Below are 14,470 nucleotides of genomic sequence, written 5' to 3'. Positions count from 1 at the left end.
GGCGGCTCAGGCTGTATCGCAGAGCAAGGTTCTCTGAGCTCAGGGTAGTGCTTCTCAGCTGGGGGGTAATTTCACCTGCTAGGGGTTGGGGAGGGGGTTATCACTAGAATTTACCAGGTAGAGGTCAAGGGTCCTGCTAAACACCCTACAATGCACAAATCAGCACCCCCAGACTCCCCAGAGTTATGTGGCCCACAGTTCCACAGTGCTGAGGATGAGAAACCTGGCTGAAGGTGAGTCAGAATCTTCTTTTCCCAGGTGGCAGGCACTGTGGAAGGAAGGGCAGGTCACCAGTAGCCTCGGGTTAGGTTAGGATCTTCAAGGGGCCCAAGAATAAACTCTTGTCTCTTCTGCACATTTGGAAGATGTCCTGGGGGTGGGGGGAGGGGGGCGGCTATAGGCCTCAGAGTCTCCTAGATTGTCTCTTGGTTTCCTCAGGTCTGAGCTGGTTAAATACGGCAGTTGAAATTGGAAATGTGAAAGCAACGAATAAATAGTGAATGTTACATATATATTTAAGTTAATAAGAATACAAAATAATAAAAGTATTGAAGGATTTACGGTTAGCCAGCTGGTAGAGCTGTGGTGAGTTGGTGTGGTTTCTTATTAAAGGTACCACATTAGCTACAGTTAACCGTCTCTCTCTTTGCCTCTAATTTTATAAAACAAGCTTCTACTTTTTCTTTCTTCTTTTCTTCTCTTTCTCTCTGTCTTCCTCCTTTTCTCTCCCTCCTCCCTTCCTCCCTCTCTCCCCTTCCCCTTCTCTTTCTTTTAAAGCATCGGGGCATCCATACGGTAATGCCAAATGACAGTAATTCTACTTGCCAGACTATGGTTGGCAGCAAATGGAGAAGAGTGCAAAAAAGTCTAGTGTACCTTTTATAACATGCCTCTTGTAGCTGAAACTAAGCAGATGTTCATTTCAGTTAAGGACTCTAGGAGAGAAGGCTCCCTACTGTTGCGTTATTGTTAATATGGAACATCAGAACCAGCCCGAGGTCAGCTATAAGACCCAAGAGACTGGTGCAGGATCAGGCTTTGATGAAATGCCTACAGATGCTCTCCAAGCGAAGGATCATAGATCCAATCCCACGCCAAGAGAGGATGCTGGGGTGAGGTCTACCAGGAAGAGCACTAGGGATTCCTCTCCTCCTGTGGAAGCCCGAGAGATAAACCAAAGGAGGGGGCTTCAGGGAAGCAGCGGATATTTTCTTAGGATGCTTTCTTTTGTCTGGAAAGGAGGAGGTAGAAGGCTGGCATGAAGAAACACTGAGGAAGGAGCTGGGTGTTGAAAGAAAAGCCCAGTGCATTTGAAAGTCACAAAAGGAGACACCAGTCTAATGAACCCAGTTGGTTTTCTATAGACCCTTTCTGGCTTTAGCCTTTCCCCAACATACTGGCTGGTACAGGTGACGAAAGCATCAAAGGACTGTGAAGCTGAAGTTTGCAGATGAGGAAACAGGTTTGTAAAGTCTATGGACATGTTTAGACAGAAAAGTGGTTTTGATGAGAAGGACCTTTGAATCACAAGAGCAATCCATTCGTATGTAATTCAATAAGGAGGATTGAAGATTTAATTCCCTCTCCTTTGGGCTGAAACCAAAGCAGGGTGGCGGCTGGACAAAACAAAGCCTATTTTTCAGAGCTATCTACACTACTACTCTACTGAAAATTTTCTTTCCAGGGTTGCTGGTAACTTCCTGATTGGCAAATCCAAGGGCTTCCTTATCCTATTGTCTTATTAATTTTCTCCTTCTTGAAAGCTTCTGAGCTTTCACCAAGAACCCACAATCCTACCCCTCCCACCTCCTCTTTCTTCTTTTTCTCTACTATGGTTTTTCCCTAAGCCTCATGTTTATGGTTTCAACCCTAATTTTATGTTGAAGACTTCCAAATCTGCAATGCTAGCCATGTTTTCCCACTGAAGTTCCAGCTGCATATCCCCAAATATATGGTAGATCAGGCAAAAAGCCTGAGTGCCTGCCTAATCTTCAGAACTCAGTATGTTCAAAAACAGGTCAAAGTCCCCTCCCTAACCCAGATCATCTCCTCTTCTTACTTCTTCAGTCAGTGTTCGCATCATTTTCCTAGATCCTCAGGCTCAGAACCTAAAAAAGTCACCTTTCACTCATTCTTTTCTGCTGATGCTTTGCTGAGACTCAGACTGTAGTATTCTGGGTGAGACAGTGTGTCCCAGGAATTCAATGTTGTTCCAGTGGAAGGACAATTTCTCCAGCTTGGTGTGTAGAGAATTTCCCTGGAGACTTTGGAAGATAGTTTTCATATGTTGCATGCATTCTGTCCAAGAGAGGGAAAGACAGAAATGTAGTGCAGGAGGGAAATAGAAAAGCAGGGAAGGAAACCTCTCAGTTTGTCCTTGACGAGGGTGATGAAAAATACTGCGGAGACTCAAAGCGATTTCCCCCTATATCCTCACACTGTAAACTCCTTGTAGGTATTCAAGGAGTTCTGCGGGAGTGAAATACAAATCTTATTTTTAATACTGTAACAATATTTTCTCCTTCGGGGAAAAAACTGAATGAAAAACAAAGCAACAAACTACCAGGTTCCTATAGTGAGTACAGGAGCCGGGACTGGTGAATGAGCACACTTCACAGACTCACAAGGCAATCTATGTGCAGTTAGCACATGGGGTCATCTAGACAGACTAGGACTGGAACCCAGGCTGAAGGTCTATGGCAGAGTCACACAGTACATCACACTGATCTTTGTTTACCAAAAGACATGTGTGGAGTTCAAAAACTTAGAGGGATAGCAGTGGTGCCTATAGCTCAGGATACCACTGACCTGGCATGTGTTTCTGTATTTAAGGCATGATGCCAATGATGAAATAATGTTCATACTATTTGAGGGTGGTATTTTTGTAGGATTTCTCTTGTTATCCTCCAAAACGCCAAGTTCACTGTCTCGAACATATGTAGTAAGACACTGCTGAATAAATAAGTGAATGGCAATTTTTTGCCTCGGGGTAGAAGTAGATTCAGCCTTCTATTTTAGAGTATGGTGGGGTCAGAGAATCCAGAAGATTTAGAGGCATGTGAATTTGAATCACTTTCCAATGAGACTGTATCTAAAAGTTAAGTGAAGCAAGAGGAGAAGCGGTCCATGAGCACATCAAGGGGTTCACCAATAATCTCTTTAATGGACAAAGGAGGCTTTTATTTGTTGTTGTATAGGGTTTTTAAAAAGTACTTTTTCTTAAATTTACAAAGTTAATATTCATGAAGTTTGTTAGAACCCTCATGGGTCAACCGTGGCTAACTAAATATTGAGCACCCTTCCTCTGAGGTATATTTGGGGGAGCCAGATCAGAGACGCAGGCTTTTAAGAACCAGCTCACACCATGCTTTCTTTGGTGTAGTTGTAGTGGGTTATTCATCTGATTCTGGAAATCAGAAAGGGCATGTGGCAAGATCCCACTTGATATTCCAACTTACTGAAGTAAAAGGAAAGGTTCCAAGCGTGTCAATGCTCTCTTAGTGGAATCCCCAAGATTCCTCTAATTACATAATTTTCAGAGTCCCATCTATCTAACCCTCTGGACCATTACCATACTACTAATTTGGATCAAGGCAACCCCATGGGAGCCCTCTATTCTTATATCTTACTATCTAAAGTTAGAGTCTTTAAGCCTGATGTTGATCTGAATATAAAAAGTAGTGATGTCTAATAGGAGAATTCAGAGAAATGTTCCAGGCAACATCTTTCATGAGTAAACCGTACCTCTTGCCTTGGATAGCTCATTTTATTTGGTGTTAGCAATCCAGCAGTGCAATTTTATGGTATGTTGAGTCGCTGGGAAAAATGGAACACTGAGATGTAACGAGCATGAGTTTAGACATCTGAAATCCCTCCAGACTAGGACCGGAGTAGCCCACAGCTCAAGTGCACCAATGGCAGTAAATACCATCACCAGCATTACTCGTCAGGCTGTTGTTACCTTAGTGAGTTCCTCTGTAACATGCTGGTGAATCCCCTAACCAGGCTGCAGGCGCCAGGTTTTTACTAAGCAATTATCAAAATACTTTCAAGTGATACAAATAACTACATATATCCCACATTTTATAGATTATATGTATTTAAAAAACAGAGAGGATGATTTTATTCTACATACTCAACATCTGTTCTTTAGACAGAAATGGTAATAGCATTAATCATAATTAATGGCAACCCTGAAGTTCCTTTTTCTGATTCCTTTTTATAAAGGGCGTTTCTGAACCATGGTTTAGTCTTCTGAATGGGTAGGGAACAGGAGTACCTTGAGCAAAGTCACTGCTCTAAGTACTTGAAGCAGTTATGTGCCTTATAATCAATAAACTTACAAATTCACACCACTTTTAGTTCGAAATCTTGTAAATTTCGTTAATACTAGTTTTCATTCAGCAACTATTTATTGAGTATCTGTTCTGTGGCAGGCACTAGCTAGCGACTGGGGATGGCAGTAGTGAAAAAGGCAGACAAAGTCCTTTAATTACAGTCTGATGATTATCACGGGCCTGATTAACCCTGACTCAGTTGATACAATCTAATTCCTGAGCCTGTTAAACTGTAGGGTATACTGTGGGTTGAAGAGTCACTCAGTGAAGTCTTATCTGAAATAGCCAGGCAGTTCTTCCCTTAATTATAACTCTTGGATCTGAGAAAAGAGAAGGGAAGGAGGGAGGGAGGGAGAGAGGAAAGACAGAAGAATTATCAGCTGAGGTGCTGATGCCACTCAAAGCCCTGGAGAAGTGGCTGAAGGCTGAAGGTGGACCCACAGCACCAAAGCTGTTAAGTCACAGTCATTACCTATTCCTCTCAAATCCCCCCAAAGCTAAAATAATCCCTAAAGAGGAAAGAAGCAAGAAGACGACTACATGAAAAGTTCTCTATAATGGATTTATAGAGCCAATTTTGGGAAGCGTGTCTAGTAAATTCTTCATTGTAGGAGTCTCTCACAACTATTTTATCACCCATATAGGTAACACATTATAATGGGGAAGAAATTAAACTATACCAGCCAGAACCCAGGAAGGAAGAAAAAGTTACAACTTAGCTCTGTGCTAAATACCTTTTTGTATCTCACTCAGTAAGGAGACAGACTAAAACAGAAGCACTAGTTCTAAAGCTTTATGTGTCTACTTGTTTAAAATGTTGAATTATATAAAGCTATTGAGCTTTCAAATTTGAGCCTCAGCACTGAGCCTTGGGTGGGTCCAGTTTAAACCTGTGATGTAAACAGAGGATATTTAAACCTATATCCACAGAGCAGAATGTCTTACCTATATCATAGTGGAGAAAGATGGGGAAAAGACAATTTGTACCAATTTGTGCCATGGACGGTCCTAAGAGAGTACGAAGACAAGGTCATGAACTCAGGACCAAGGCCATGGAGAACTTCTAAGACATACACACAAGTGGTTCATTAGGGGCAAGCTTCAGCAGTCTGGGTCTAGCCTCTTACTTTGCCGACTTCAAGGGCATGATGATCTCACACAGACTCAAAGGTCACTGAAGCGAACAGGTTATTTAAGTCCCTGTCTGCTCAAGGTCAGCTTTAAAGCGACCTGAGAAATAACATACCAGCAGTGGCAATTTCTCGTTCTTGGATTACATGGCAATCCATAATGTTTTTTAAGAATGAAATGTCTATTGGAAGCTCTACTGCTACCATTAAAATAGATACTCATAAAGCCCGCCCTCTTCGGAAAGAGAGTTCTCAGGTAAGGTGTAGGGTTCTTCACTCTGACCCGGCACATTCCCAGAGGGAGGAGATGCTAGTCTGGGCAGATTGTTGGAGTAAGTTCCCAGCAAGTGGTTTTAGCTGCAACGTGCATCTTTGGGGTATAGAGGAGAGAAGAAAAGGAGGGGAACAGTGGCTGTCGGCAGCTACAGGTGAGGTGATGCCCTGGAGCACCACGAAGGAGAGGAGACTGTCAGGGAAACAGCGGGAGAACGGAGAAGGAAGGAGAGATGTTCTCTTTCCTTCCCTCAACACAAGCGCACCCATCCTCCTATTTGTGGTCGGCGTTACCAGCATCCGCGTCTCTGTGGCTTCTAAGCAAACTGGAGGATTATACGTCTATGCCCCACTTGAAGTTAAGTGTGGTCATATGACTTGCTTTGGCCAATGAAATGGAGGGGAAGAGAAGTATGAGTGTCACTTCCTCATACATTTAATGCATTTAATGACTGGGCTGGACTTTCCATGCTGTCTTCTCCTGCTTTGCCCATATGAATGTACCTACTGAGGAAGTGCCATAAGATCAAAGCAATAAGCTACGTGTCAATGAGGAAACAAACAAACAAACAAAGCAAAAACAACACTAAACAAACTTTTGTTACAGTAAAGCCACTGAGATTTCTGGGTTGATCACCTATCTTAATCCCATAATCTATCTGCTTTCCTTCTGACAGTCTGTCTCTCCCTTGCTCCTTTCTTGCCTCTTCCCCCATTTGATCTTTTCCTTCCTTTCTTTTCCTCTTCACTCTATTATTTCATTGCCCTCCTAACTGAAAATAATAAATATACTGTTGGGTATTCCTATCCTTTTTTTTCTAAATATTTATTTATTTTTGAGAGAGAGAGAGAGAGAGAGGGAGTAAGGGGAGTAGGGGCGGGGTGGGGGGGGGGGACAGAGAATCCAAAGCAGGCTCTGCAGTGACAGCAGTGAGCCCGATGCAGGGCTCGAACTCACTAACTGTGAGATCATGACCTTAGCCGAAGTCAGACGCTTAACTGACTGAGCCACACAGGCGCCCCTGTATATTCCTATTCTTAATCTAAAACATGGATCACTTTGTTTCTTGAAAAAGAAACAAGTAAATTTTTTGAATTAAACATTCATATTTCTCTCTTTTAAAATTAAAGCCCTGAGGTAAGTTAAAAATCAGCTTTAGCTTGTATAAAAAAATGTATGCTTTGAAAACCTTACTATGTTATATAAACATATGGTGTTACTATTGTGGATAGGCCCTCAATTGATTTTCTTGTGTGGGTTAAGGGCTGTCCGGAAAAATAAAAACAAACATAAACCTTCCCTAAACACCATGCAACAGCCATGCAGCTCAAAAACCAGAGCTCCCCCTGGAGCAGACTCTGAACAGGAAATCACTTAGGGCATAACCAGTCACTTAGCTTTCATTGGTAACTTTGTTAAGAAGGCTCCTGGGGCTGGAGCATCCAGAAGCCTGTTCGAGACTAAAGGACATTTGAAGTCATCAGAAAAACTATACATTTCCATGCACAATCATTCATGATGTAGTATTTAGACCTGAGGTCACTCCCACAACCCCGAAAGTTGTTTCAAGCAATTAAAGTCACTCTAGACATGAAGCAGCAGCGAATGCAAAAGCAGGGAAATGCAATCGTAGCCTGGCTAATCATGCATAGTTAAATAAACACAACAGATGTGTACTTTAACAAAAATTCAACGAGCTCTGGTTTCAAGTAAGAACATGCTCTGCTAATGAGGTAAACATGACGTGGACTTTCAGGCCGTTTTACACGACTATGGAGCGAACGGCTGAGGGTTTTACACATAACCAATTCTGCAGAGGTGAACTTGTGCAGGGAGGAGACGAGAAAGAATGTAACAGTTCTCTGAGGAAAAGAAGAACATGCAAAAGGAGCAAGAATCAGGTGGAGAATTCCCAAGTTCACTTACTGCCTGCTTTTGCTCTTCCTCCTAGAGGTGTTGAAGATGGAAAAAAAGGCAGAGGGAAAAAGGAGAGAGGTTAATGGCCATCACCACAAAACATCTGGAAGAAATGATGGAAGAATCAGGCAAACCAGGCTAGGCACACGGGTTCAGAGACCAAGGCCCAGACGGTCATCAGGCACCATCAGCTGCACAGAGCAAATGGCAGGCCTCCGTCCCACCCAGTTCATTCAGGGCTAGCCTCTAGAACTGGGAAACCATCTAATCCAACTTCCTCATTTATGGACAGAAAAGGCCTAGAGAGCCTGACTCGCCCGAGCTCACATAGCTGTTTAGGGTAGACTGAAAGAAATAGCTCAACCAGGACCCAGAAGCCCAATAATCAATCTCCCCATTCCTAATATTCCTATGTGTTAGCTACCTTCCTCTAGGCCAATGGTTCGCAAAGCAGCAGCACCTGGAAACTCGTCAGAGATGCAAAGTTTGGGCGCCTGCCAAGACTACCTGAATCCAAACTTGGGGTGGGTGGGGCATAGCAACATGTTTCAGAGCTTTTCAGCTGATTCTGATGCCTGCTGGTTTGAGAGCCACTGCCCTAAAAACTTCCCCCAAACTAGCAATTTCACCTGACCAGACTCTCTTCCTTAGTCCCCCCCCTCCTCTCCACTTGCTTTGGGGCTGCTTTTTTGTGGTTTTGTCCCAAGGATGCGCTTACATCCCATCCCCATTCCTCCAACAAACTGGAAGCCGCTTCAGGGCCCTGAGAGGCTTTTCAAAAAGAACTCTCGACCTCGGTTTTCCACTAATTCAACACAGGTTCATTTAGTACTTCTTATGCATAAGGCCCTGGAAACCTGAAGATAAGATGTGGTCTCTGTCTTTTAGAGCCTCACAGTGACGGCGGGCAGAGTGGGTACTTGCCAACTCTCAGCTATCACAATGCACCACTGGGCGCCGCGGGAAGAACATAGCAAAGACGAGAGAAACACTTCTGAGTCTGTCTCTCCGTGGTCCTTTGCTCTTCAGCTACTCTGTCTTTTAATGGGCCTTTTTGCTTCTTCTTTCTCTGCCTCATCATGAGTAACTGTGGTCAGGGAGCCTCTGCTCTTTGCCCAGGGTGTGCAAATCTAAAAGCTGCTGCGATGGTTCTATTTAAATCGGATCCAGCCGTGCAGGCACTCTTTACTGAACATGTGTGTAGGAAGTCTTAGGGACGGACGGGTGCTTCTGCTTTTACAGGGTCTGCAGATCCGGGGCCAATGGTAAGAATGGTTTCAGAAAATCCAACCAGTTACAAAAAGGAGACAGGAAGTAAAAAAAATTGGAAAAAAATAATTTTATTCCTGCAAGGAAGAGACATGGACTAGAAATTAAACAGGCACCAAGAACTCTCTTCCGGAGACTCCAACTGAGCACAAGAAGATGTTCTTCATAATCAGAGCCAGCTGCTAGATGCCTGACCAAACCTATACTCACAGGAGCCCAGGCAGAGAGGGCCCTGAGCGTTAGCTCAGTAAGCCTTAAGAAGTTAGCATCTTAGGGTGCCTGGCTCAGTTGGTAAAGCATGCAACTCCTGATCTTGAGGTTGTGAGTTCGAGCCCCACCTTGGGTGCAGGGATTACTTTAAAAAAATAAAAAAAAAAAAAAAAAGAAAAAGAAGTTAGCATCTTTCAGTTTTTACATCTGGCACGTGGCTCTGGTCAGAAGGGCTTAGAATTCCACAGCTGGGAAGAGCTTTCCCTTCCTAGCCAGGCTTCCCTGTAAGGCAGAATACTTTTCTCCATTCACTCGGCAGGGCAAAGAGCCATAGGAAGAGTTATTAAACCATTTAAAATGTGTGTTTATTGCTGGCACTAAGTGTTGAAATGGACACTGAGATGGTGGGGGAGGGATGAGGCAATCCTGACAGGCTGAAATTGCAGCTGAGGTCAGAAGACAAGGACAAAAGTTCTCAGGACTGTTTCTAAGACACCTCCCTATTTTTACTGTTTTCTCCAGGCAAGGTAACAGTGCTTTGGCTCAACAGAATAGGGAAATTTCAGGAAGCAATGTTTCCCGTTTGCACATTTGGGAACTCTGCTATGGATAGTTTGTCCCAGGACATGACATCATGATAATCTGCAGGAGACACATGTCAGGTTAGGACGGGAATGGTGGACAGGGCGGCCTTTTCAGGAGGTAGGGGCCTCTGCTGTGCACTGGGGTTGGCAGAGGGTGGGCTTTGACAACGTGTTACTGAGGATGATGTTTTACAATTTAAACTCACAGAAGCTACTCAGATAAAGCCTTGAAGGCTCTGCCAACACACTTAACCGGTCAGATATGAGGTCTTAGATATAAGGTTTTTGTTTTCAGTCAGTCAGTCGTGTCAGTAAACACTGACTGATGGCAACTGGCACAGGAGCCAAGGTTGATTTAAAGGGAATAATAATACTTTAACCACAAATCCAAAAGTGCTTATGTCACCTAAAAACATGTGAGACTTTTCCACATGGGGGATGTCTGGCTACGTGGCCAAAGTAACACCGTAAGTACTGCAGTTATCTACATGATAATTTATATTTTAAACCTCATTTGCAAATGAGGTTGAAATCCAAAACTGCAGAATTCACCTGGTGACTCTGTTTCAAAAGCAATATTAGGAAAATGAAAAACGAGGCAGAAAAATACTGGGAACATGATTTAGAAAGTAAAATACCAACATACAACCACTTCCAGCTTAAATAAGTTTGGGACAGAGGTTATCCATACACATTAATCAGGGCGGGAAATGTAAGGAAAAGATACCTTCTGACCATGGGTACCTGGGTGTCAGTCTGCATCATGCCACCAAAAAACCAAAAATACAATTAAGAAGGTCCCTGAGGGGTGTCTGGGTGGTTCAGTCAGTTAAGTGTCCGACTTTGGCTCAGGTCATGATCTCACAGTTCGTGAGTTCGAGCCCTGCATTGGGCTCTGTGCTGACAGCTCGGAGCCTGGAGCTTGCTTCAGATCCTGTGTCTGTCTGTCTGTCTCTCTCTCTCTCTCTCTGCCTTTCCCCTGCTCGTACTCTGTCTCTCTCAAAAATAAATAAACTTTAAAAAAAAAAAAAAGAAAGAAAGAAGGTCCCTGGTACTCCTTGGTCTTACTGCCAAATACCTAAATGTGACAGTTAGGAACCAATATTTTCTTGTTAAATAAATGCCTGATTAATTTTTACCCTGCCTTCTTACAAAAAAGGACTTAAGATTATTATTGAATAAATTAATAAACAATGGGAACAGTTCATATACATCCTTCTTTAAATTATCATTTTTCAGATAAATAGATAATGTACATAATATTTCACTGAAGCAGTAGAAAGAACTCCCTGTGAAATGGAAATTTACTGTGCAGTGTATTTTAATTTATGAGTATCCCAGACCATGTGGTTTCATTGTCCATTTGACTAAGTGCTTACAGCTGTTTTATGAGAGAATTAAATGCTAGCAGATTGAACATCAACGAGGGCAGGACAGTCCTTTGAAATTAAAATTAGGATTCTAAAGCGTATTTTTATTATGGGTTAGTGAATATATTTTCTTAATAGTAGGAAAACATCTTTGAAATTTTCATGGAAGTCAATGATTCCTACGGGTGACCTTCTAGGAGTGCATATAATACACAAATTAGGATTGTGCTGTCATCTTTTTAGGAAGCTGGACATTAGAGAGGCATGAAATTTTCAACTGTAAATTCTAATCAATGGGTAAAAAGACAACATTCCTGCTCTGTGTTGCAAATTCTTCCCCCCAGTCTGAATGGCCTCAGCCTATCAGGTAAGTAAATTATAAGGCATTTAAGAAGCCGGCAGGGGATTTTACAAAATGGGGCACAAGGATCCTGCTTATTTTACGAAATTATAACTGTAAGACAGTAGCTAGAAATACAAAGAAGCTCAGCGTTTGGGATCAGAGTTCCAGGCCTCAGCTCATTCTGCCCAGCCCTTGAATACAAGCATCAGAAGTGAACCAGGTCACAATAATATTCACAGGGCTCTGAACCAGGAACTCTAACGGAGACTGAGGGCGGCACAGCTAACGAGAAAGCACACCGTGGGACTTCGGGGGAAATGCATTCTGACTTCCCTTCAGTTTGCATAAACCTTTTGCCTTTTACAAAAATTACCCTAGGGTATCTTCCCACCTATGTTTGGGCAATGTCTGAAAGCAACTTACTACAAGCAAGTCTGACACAGGCCAGGGATGAGTGGATCCCCTATTATCTCCCGTCTTGCAGGGGACTACCCCACAATGGCAGGACTTTGAAAGCCCCACATGGCTCCAGATGCTATACCGGACAAATGCATTTAAGTCCCTCTCTGCCATCTTGAGTGGGTGATTGGGTTGGATTAGCTGGATACTTGACAACTATTAGAGGGATCTGGGCCAGGTTTTCTTTAAACAAGACCCATTTAGACACGAAATACTTCTCAAGAGAAATTCCGTTAACAGGGTTAACGTAGAAACACGTCCATGCAAAACAACCCAAATACCCAGGACCAAAGCTAGAAAAAGAGATTCAGCTTAAGACTAAAAGAAGCGATTGTCTTGAGCAAGTCAAAAGTCATTTTTTTTTTTTTTTAATGTTTATTTATTTTTGAGACAGAGCATGAGCAGGGAAGGGGCAGAGAGAGAGGGAGACACAGAATGTGAAGCAGGCTCCAGGCTCTGAGCTGTCAGCACAGAGCCCGATGCAGGGCTCGAACTCACGAACTGTGAGATCATGACCTGAGCCGAAGTCGGACGCTTAACCGACTGAGCCACCCAGGCGCCCCAAAAGTCAGTTTAAAACACGAACGCTACATTTACCCAAGTTGCTAATACCACTTGCTTCACTATGAAGGGACTCGTTTAGCATCGAGAAGTTGAAGAAAAGTCTCCAAGCTGATGTTTCCTTGAGCCGCACTGCTAGTCTGGACCCCTGTCACTCACACACTCACACTCACAGATTTGTGATGCAGCACAATCACTGGGCTAGACAGTTATATTTATCTCCATTTCTCCTTTAGTTTCTTCCCTCTCTGATCCGCTCTACATATTTTCCCAAACTATTATTTCCCAAACCGTCAGTGACTCTCTTACCACAGGATTCAATCTACTCCCCTCAGCCTGGCTTTTGAGGTAATCCACACTTTGTGATTTCCACTCTGGCTGCGAACTCGGTGTGGTACCACAAAATACAGTGGTTTCTCAGCACAGACACAGAGACTGAAGGAACTAACAGCAGGAACAAATGTATTCTGGTCTTGCTGCTATGTATCTGGGTAGATATTTCTGTGGAGTGCCAGTCAAACTGTCCAGGTGAGGACACTTAAATGCCAAATGTGTCTTTCTCTCCTCTGGGGTATAGGGGTTGCGATATATTTGTCGCATGTTGTAATATGTCAACAAAGATAGTGACATCTGAATCATTCCAAATTTATTCAAGCCCCAAGATAACAAACATAGAGCTGGGATGCTCTTTTGTTCCTCCTAGTAAAGTTATTCATTAGAATTGGTCTGATTAGCTTGGTCTGCCACGATAATACTTACTAAAATAGGACTCTTAATCCTTCTTGAGTATTTAGGCGAAATATTTGAAAATTTGTTTTAAAAGAAACTTCAAACGGTTGAGAAACATTTGTTTACATATAGTTAATATCCTATTTATAAACCTGCCTACCACTATTTAAGGACATGACGCTAACTGCAGTTACTCATTTTTTATAATCAGGCTTTACACTAATTAGATGACTTTATGGAGTCGTGTCTAACTTTACGGGCAGCGCCATTTAAGCCTTTAGCGGCACCCTGTTCAGGCAGCACGGCAGGGGTGGGGGGGGGGCGGCAGCAGCTGAACTGGAGGTGAAGGGGAACAAGCGGTGGGAGGGAGGCGGGTGGGGGAGGGCGTGGGGGAGCGTCCAGGGCTCTCTCTTACCTTCAGCAGCTTCATCAGCCCCTCCAGCTGAACCATCAGCTCGCGCCTGCTCTCCTGCAGCGCCGACATTCTCTGCTCCAGTTCATCTTTCCTTTGCCTGTCCGAGAGGAGAAGCCCATCCGGAATGAGGCTCTGAAGACAAAGGGACCCTCAAGGAAGGGTCTAAGCCTAGGCGAAATGGGCTTCAGACCCGATTCCGCTATTTACTGGGGTCTGCAATGCTGAGCAAGTTACTGAACTTCTGATACCTTATGTAGAAAGTGGTGATAATATCTGTTTTGCTCACTTTCCTGTTGTGAGAATAGTATGTAAAAATGCTTTGGAAAATGCACATGGCCATATACAGAACAAAGCATGATTAATATCATTGTTAAAGTGATTTTAAAAATTCCTCAGGAAGTCAATTTTAGAAAGATACATGAAACGAGTCCGAACTTAAATTGATAGTGGAGAAAACGTATGAAAATTGCTCAGGGGAAACAGGGTTCAGTAGCTGATGCTTCCAGCACCAGATGCCAGCCTCAAGAGTGAGACTGACACCAGGGTGGCTCTGTGTCTGAGAGAATTCACTTTTCTCCGAGGCCAGGTTTCACGTCAGTTCTAGCTCAATAAGTCCAAAACCGAACTTAAGACTTTAGTCCGCAAATGGTTCTCTTTCCTCATTTCTTCTAGCTGTCATGGCTGAAAACCTCCGTCCTCTTCGATACTTTCCTGCTTATACCCTATATTCAGTCATCCGACTTAGATGACTCTTTCCTAGAAATGTATGTGTCTTTCTCTCCCGTCTCTCACTTTATCCAAGCACGCCTTACCTCACACGTGCAATGGTCTCTTAGCCTGATTCATCCTGATTTCATCTGTTATGGTGAAGT

At 43.3% G+C, this 14,470-nt stretch overlaps 1 protein-coding gene across 25 annotated transcripts in view; it reads right to left on the bottom strand.

The window, feature by feature from the left end:
* Nucleotides 1-14,470, bottom strand: part of DTNB (dystrobrevin beta) — a 242,724-nt gene that overhangs the window by 24,908 nt on the left and 203,346 nt on the right. For 18 of the 25 annotated variants that reach the window (XR_006703731.1, XR_006703732.1, XR_006703733.1 and 15 more), the window contains 2 exons: nucleotides 13,599-13,695; nucleotides 7,668-7,688 (listed from right to left, as the gene is read on the bottom strand). Coding sequence is in view for 19 of the 25 variants with exons in the window: in XM_045447519.1 (XP_045303475.1) it covers nucleotides 7,668-7,688; nucleotides 13,599-13,695 (118 nt within the window). In the remaining 6 variants the exon portion in view is untranslated. Of the gene's footprint in view, nucleotides 1-7,663; nucleotides 7,689-13,598; nucleotides 13,696-14,470 lie in introns of all 25 variants that reach the window. The other 7 variants (XM_045447513.1, XM_045447520.1, XM_045447526.1 and 4 more) reach the window with 2 other exon arrangements.

This window comes from Leopardus geoffroyi, chromosome A3 (assembly GCF_018350155.1).
Source record: "Leopardus geoffroyi isolate Oge1 chromosome A3, O.geoffroyi_Oge1_pat1.0, whole genome shotgun sequence".
Taxonomy (NCBI): Eukaryota; Metazoa; Chordata; class Mammalia; order Carnivora; family Felidae; genus Leopardus; species Leopardus geoffroyi.
Note: the sequence above shows the minus strand (reverse complement) of the source record. Positions and strands in the feature narration are given on the sequence as shown.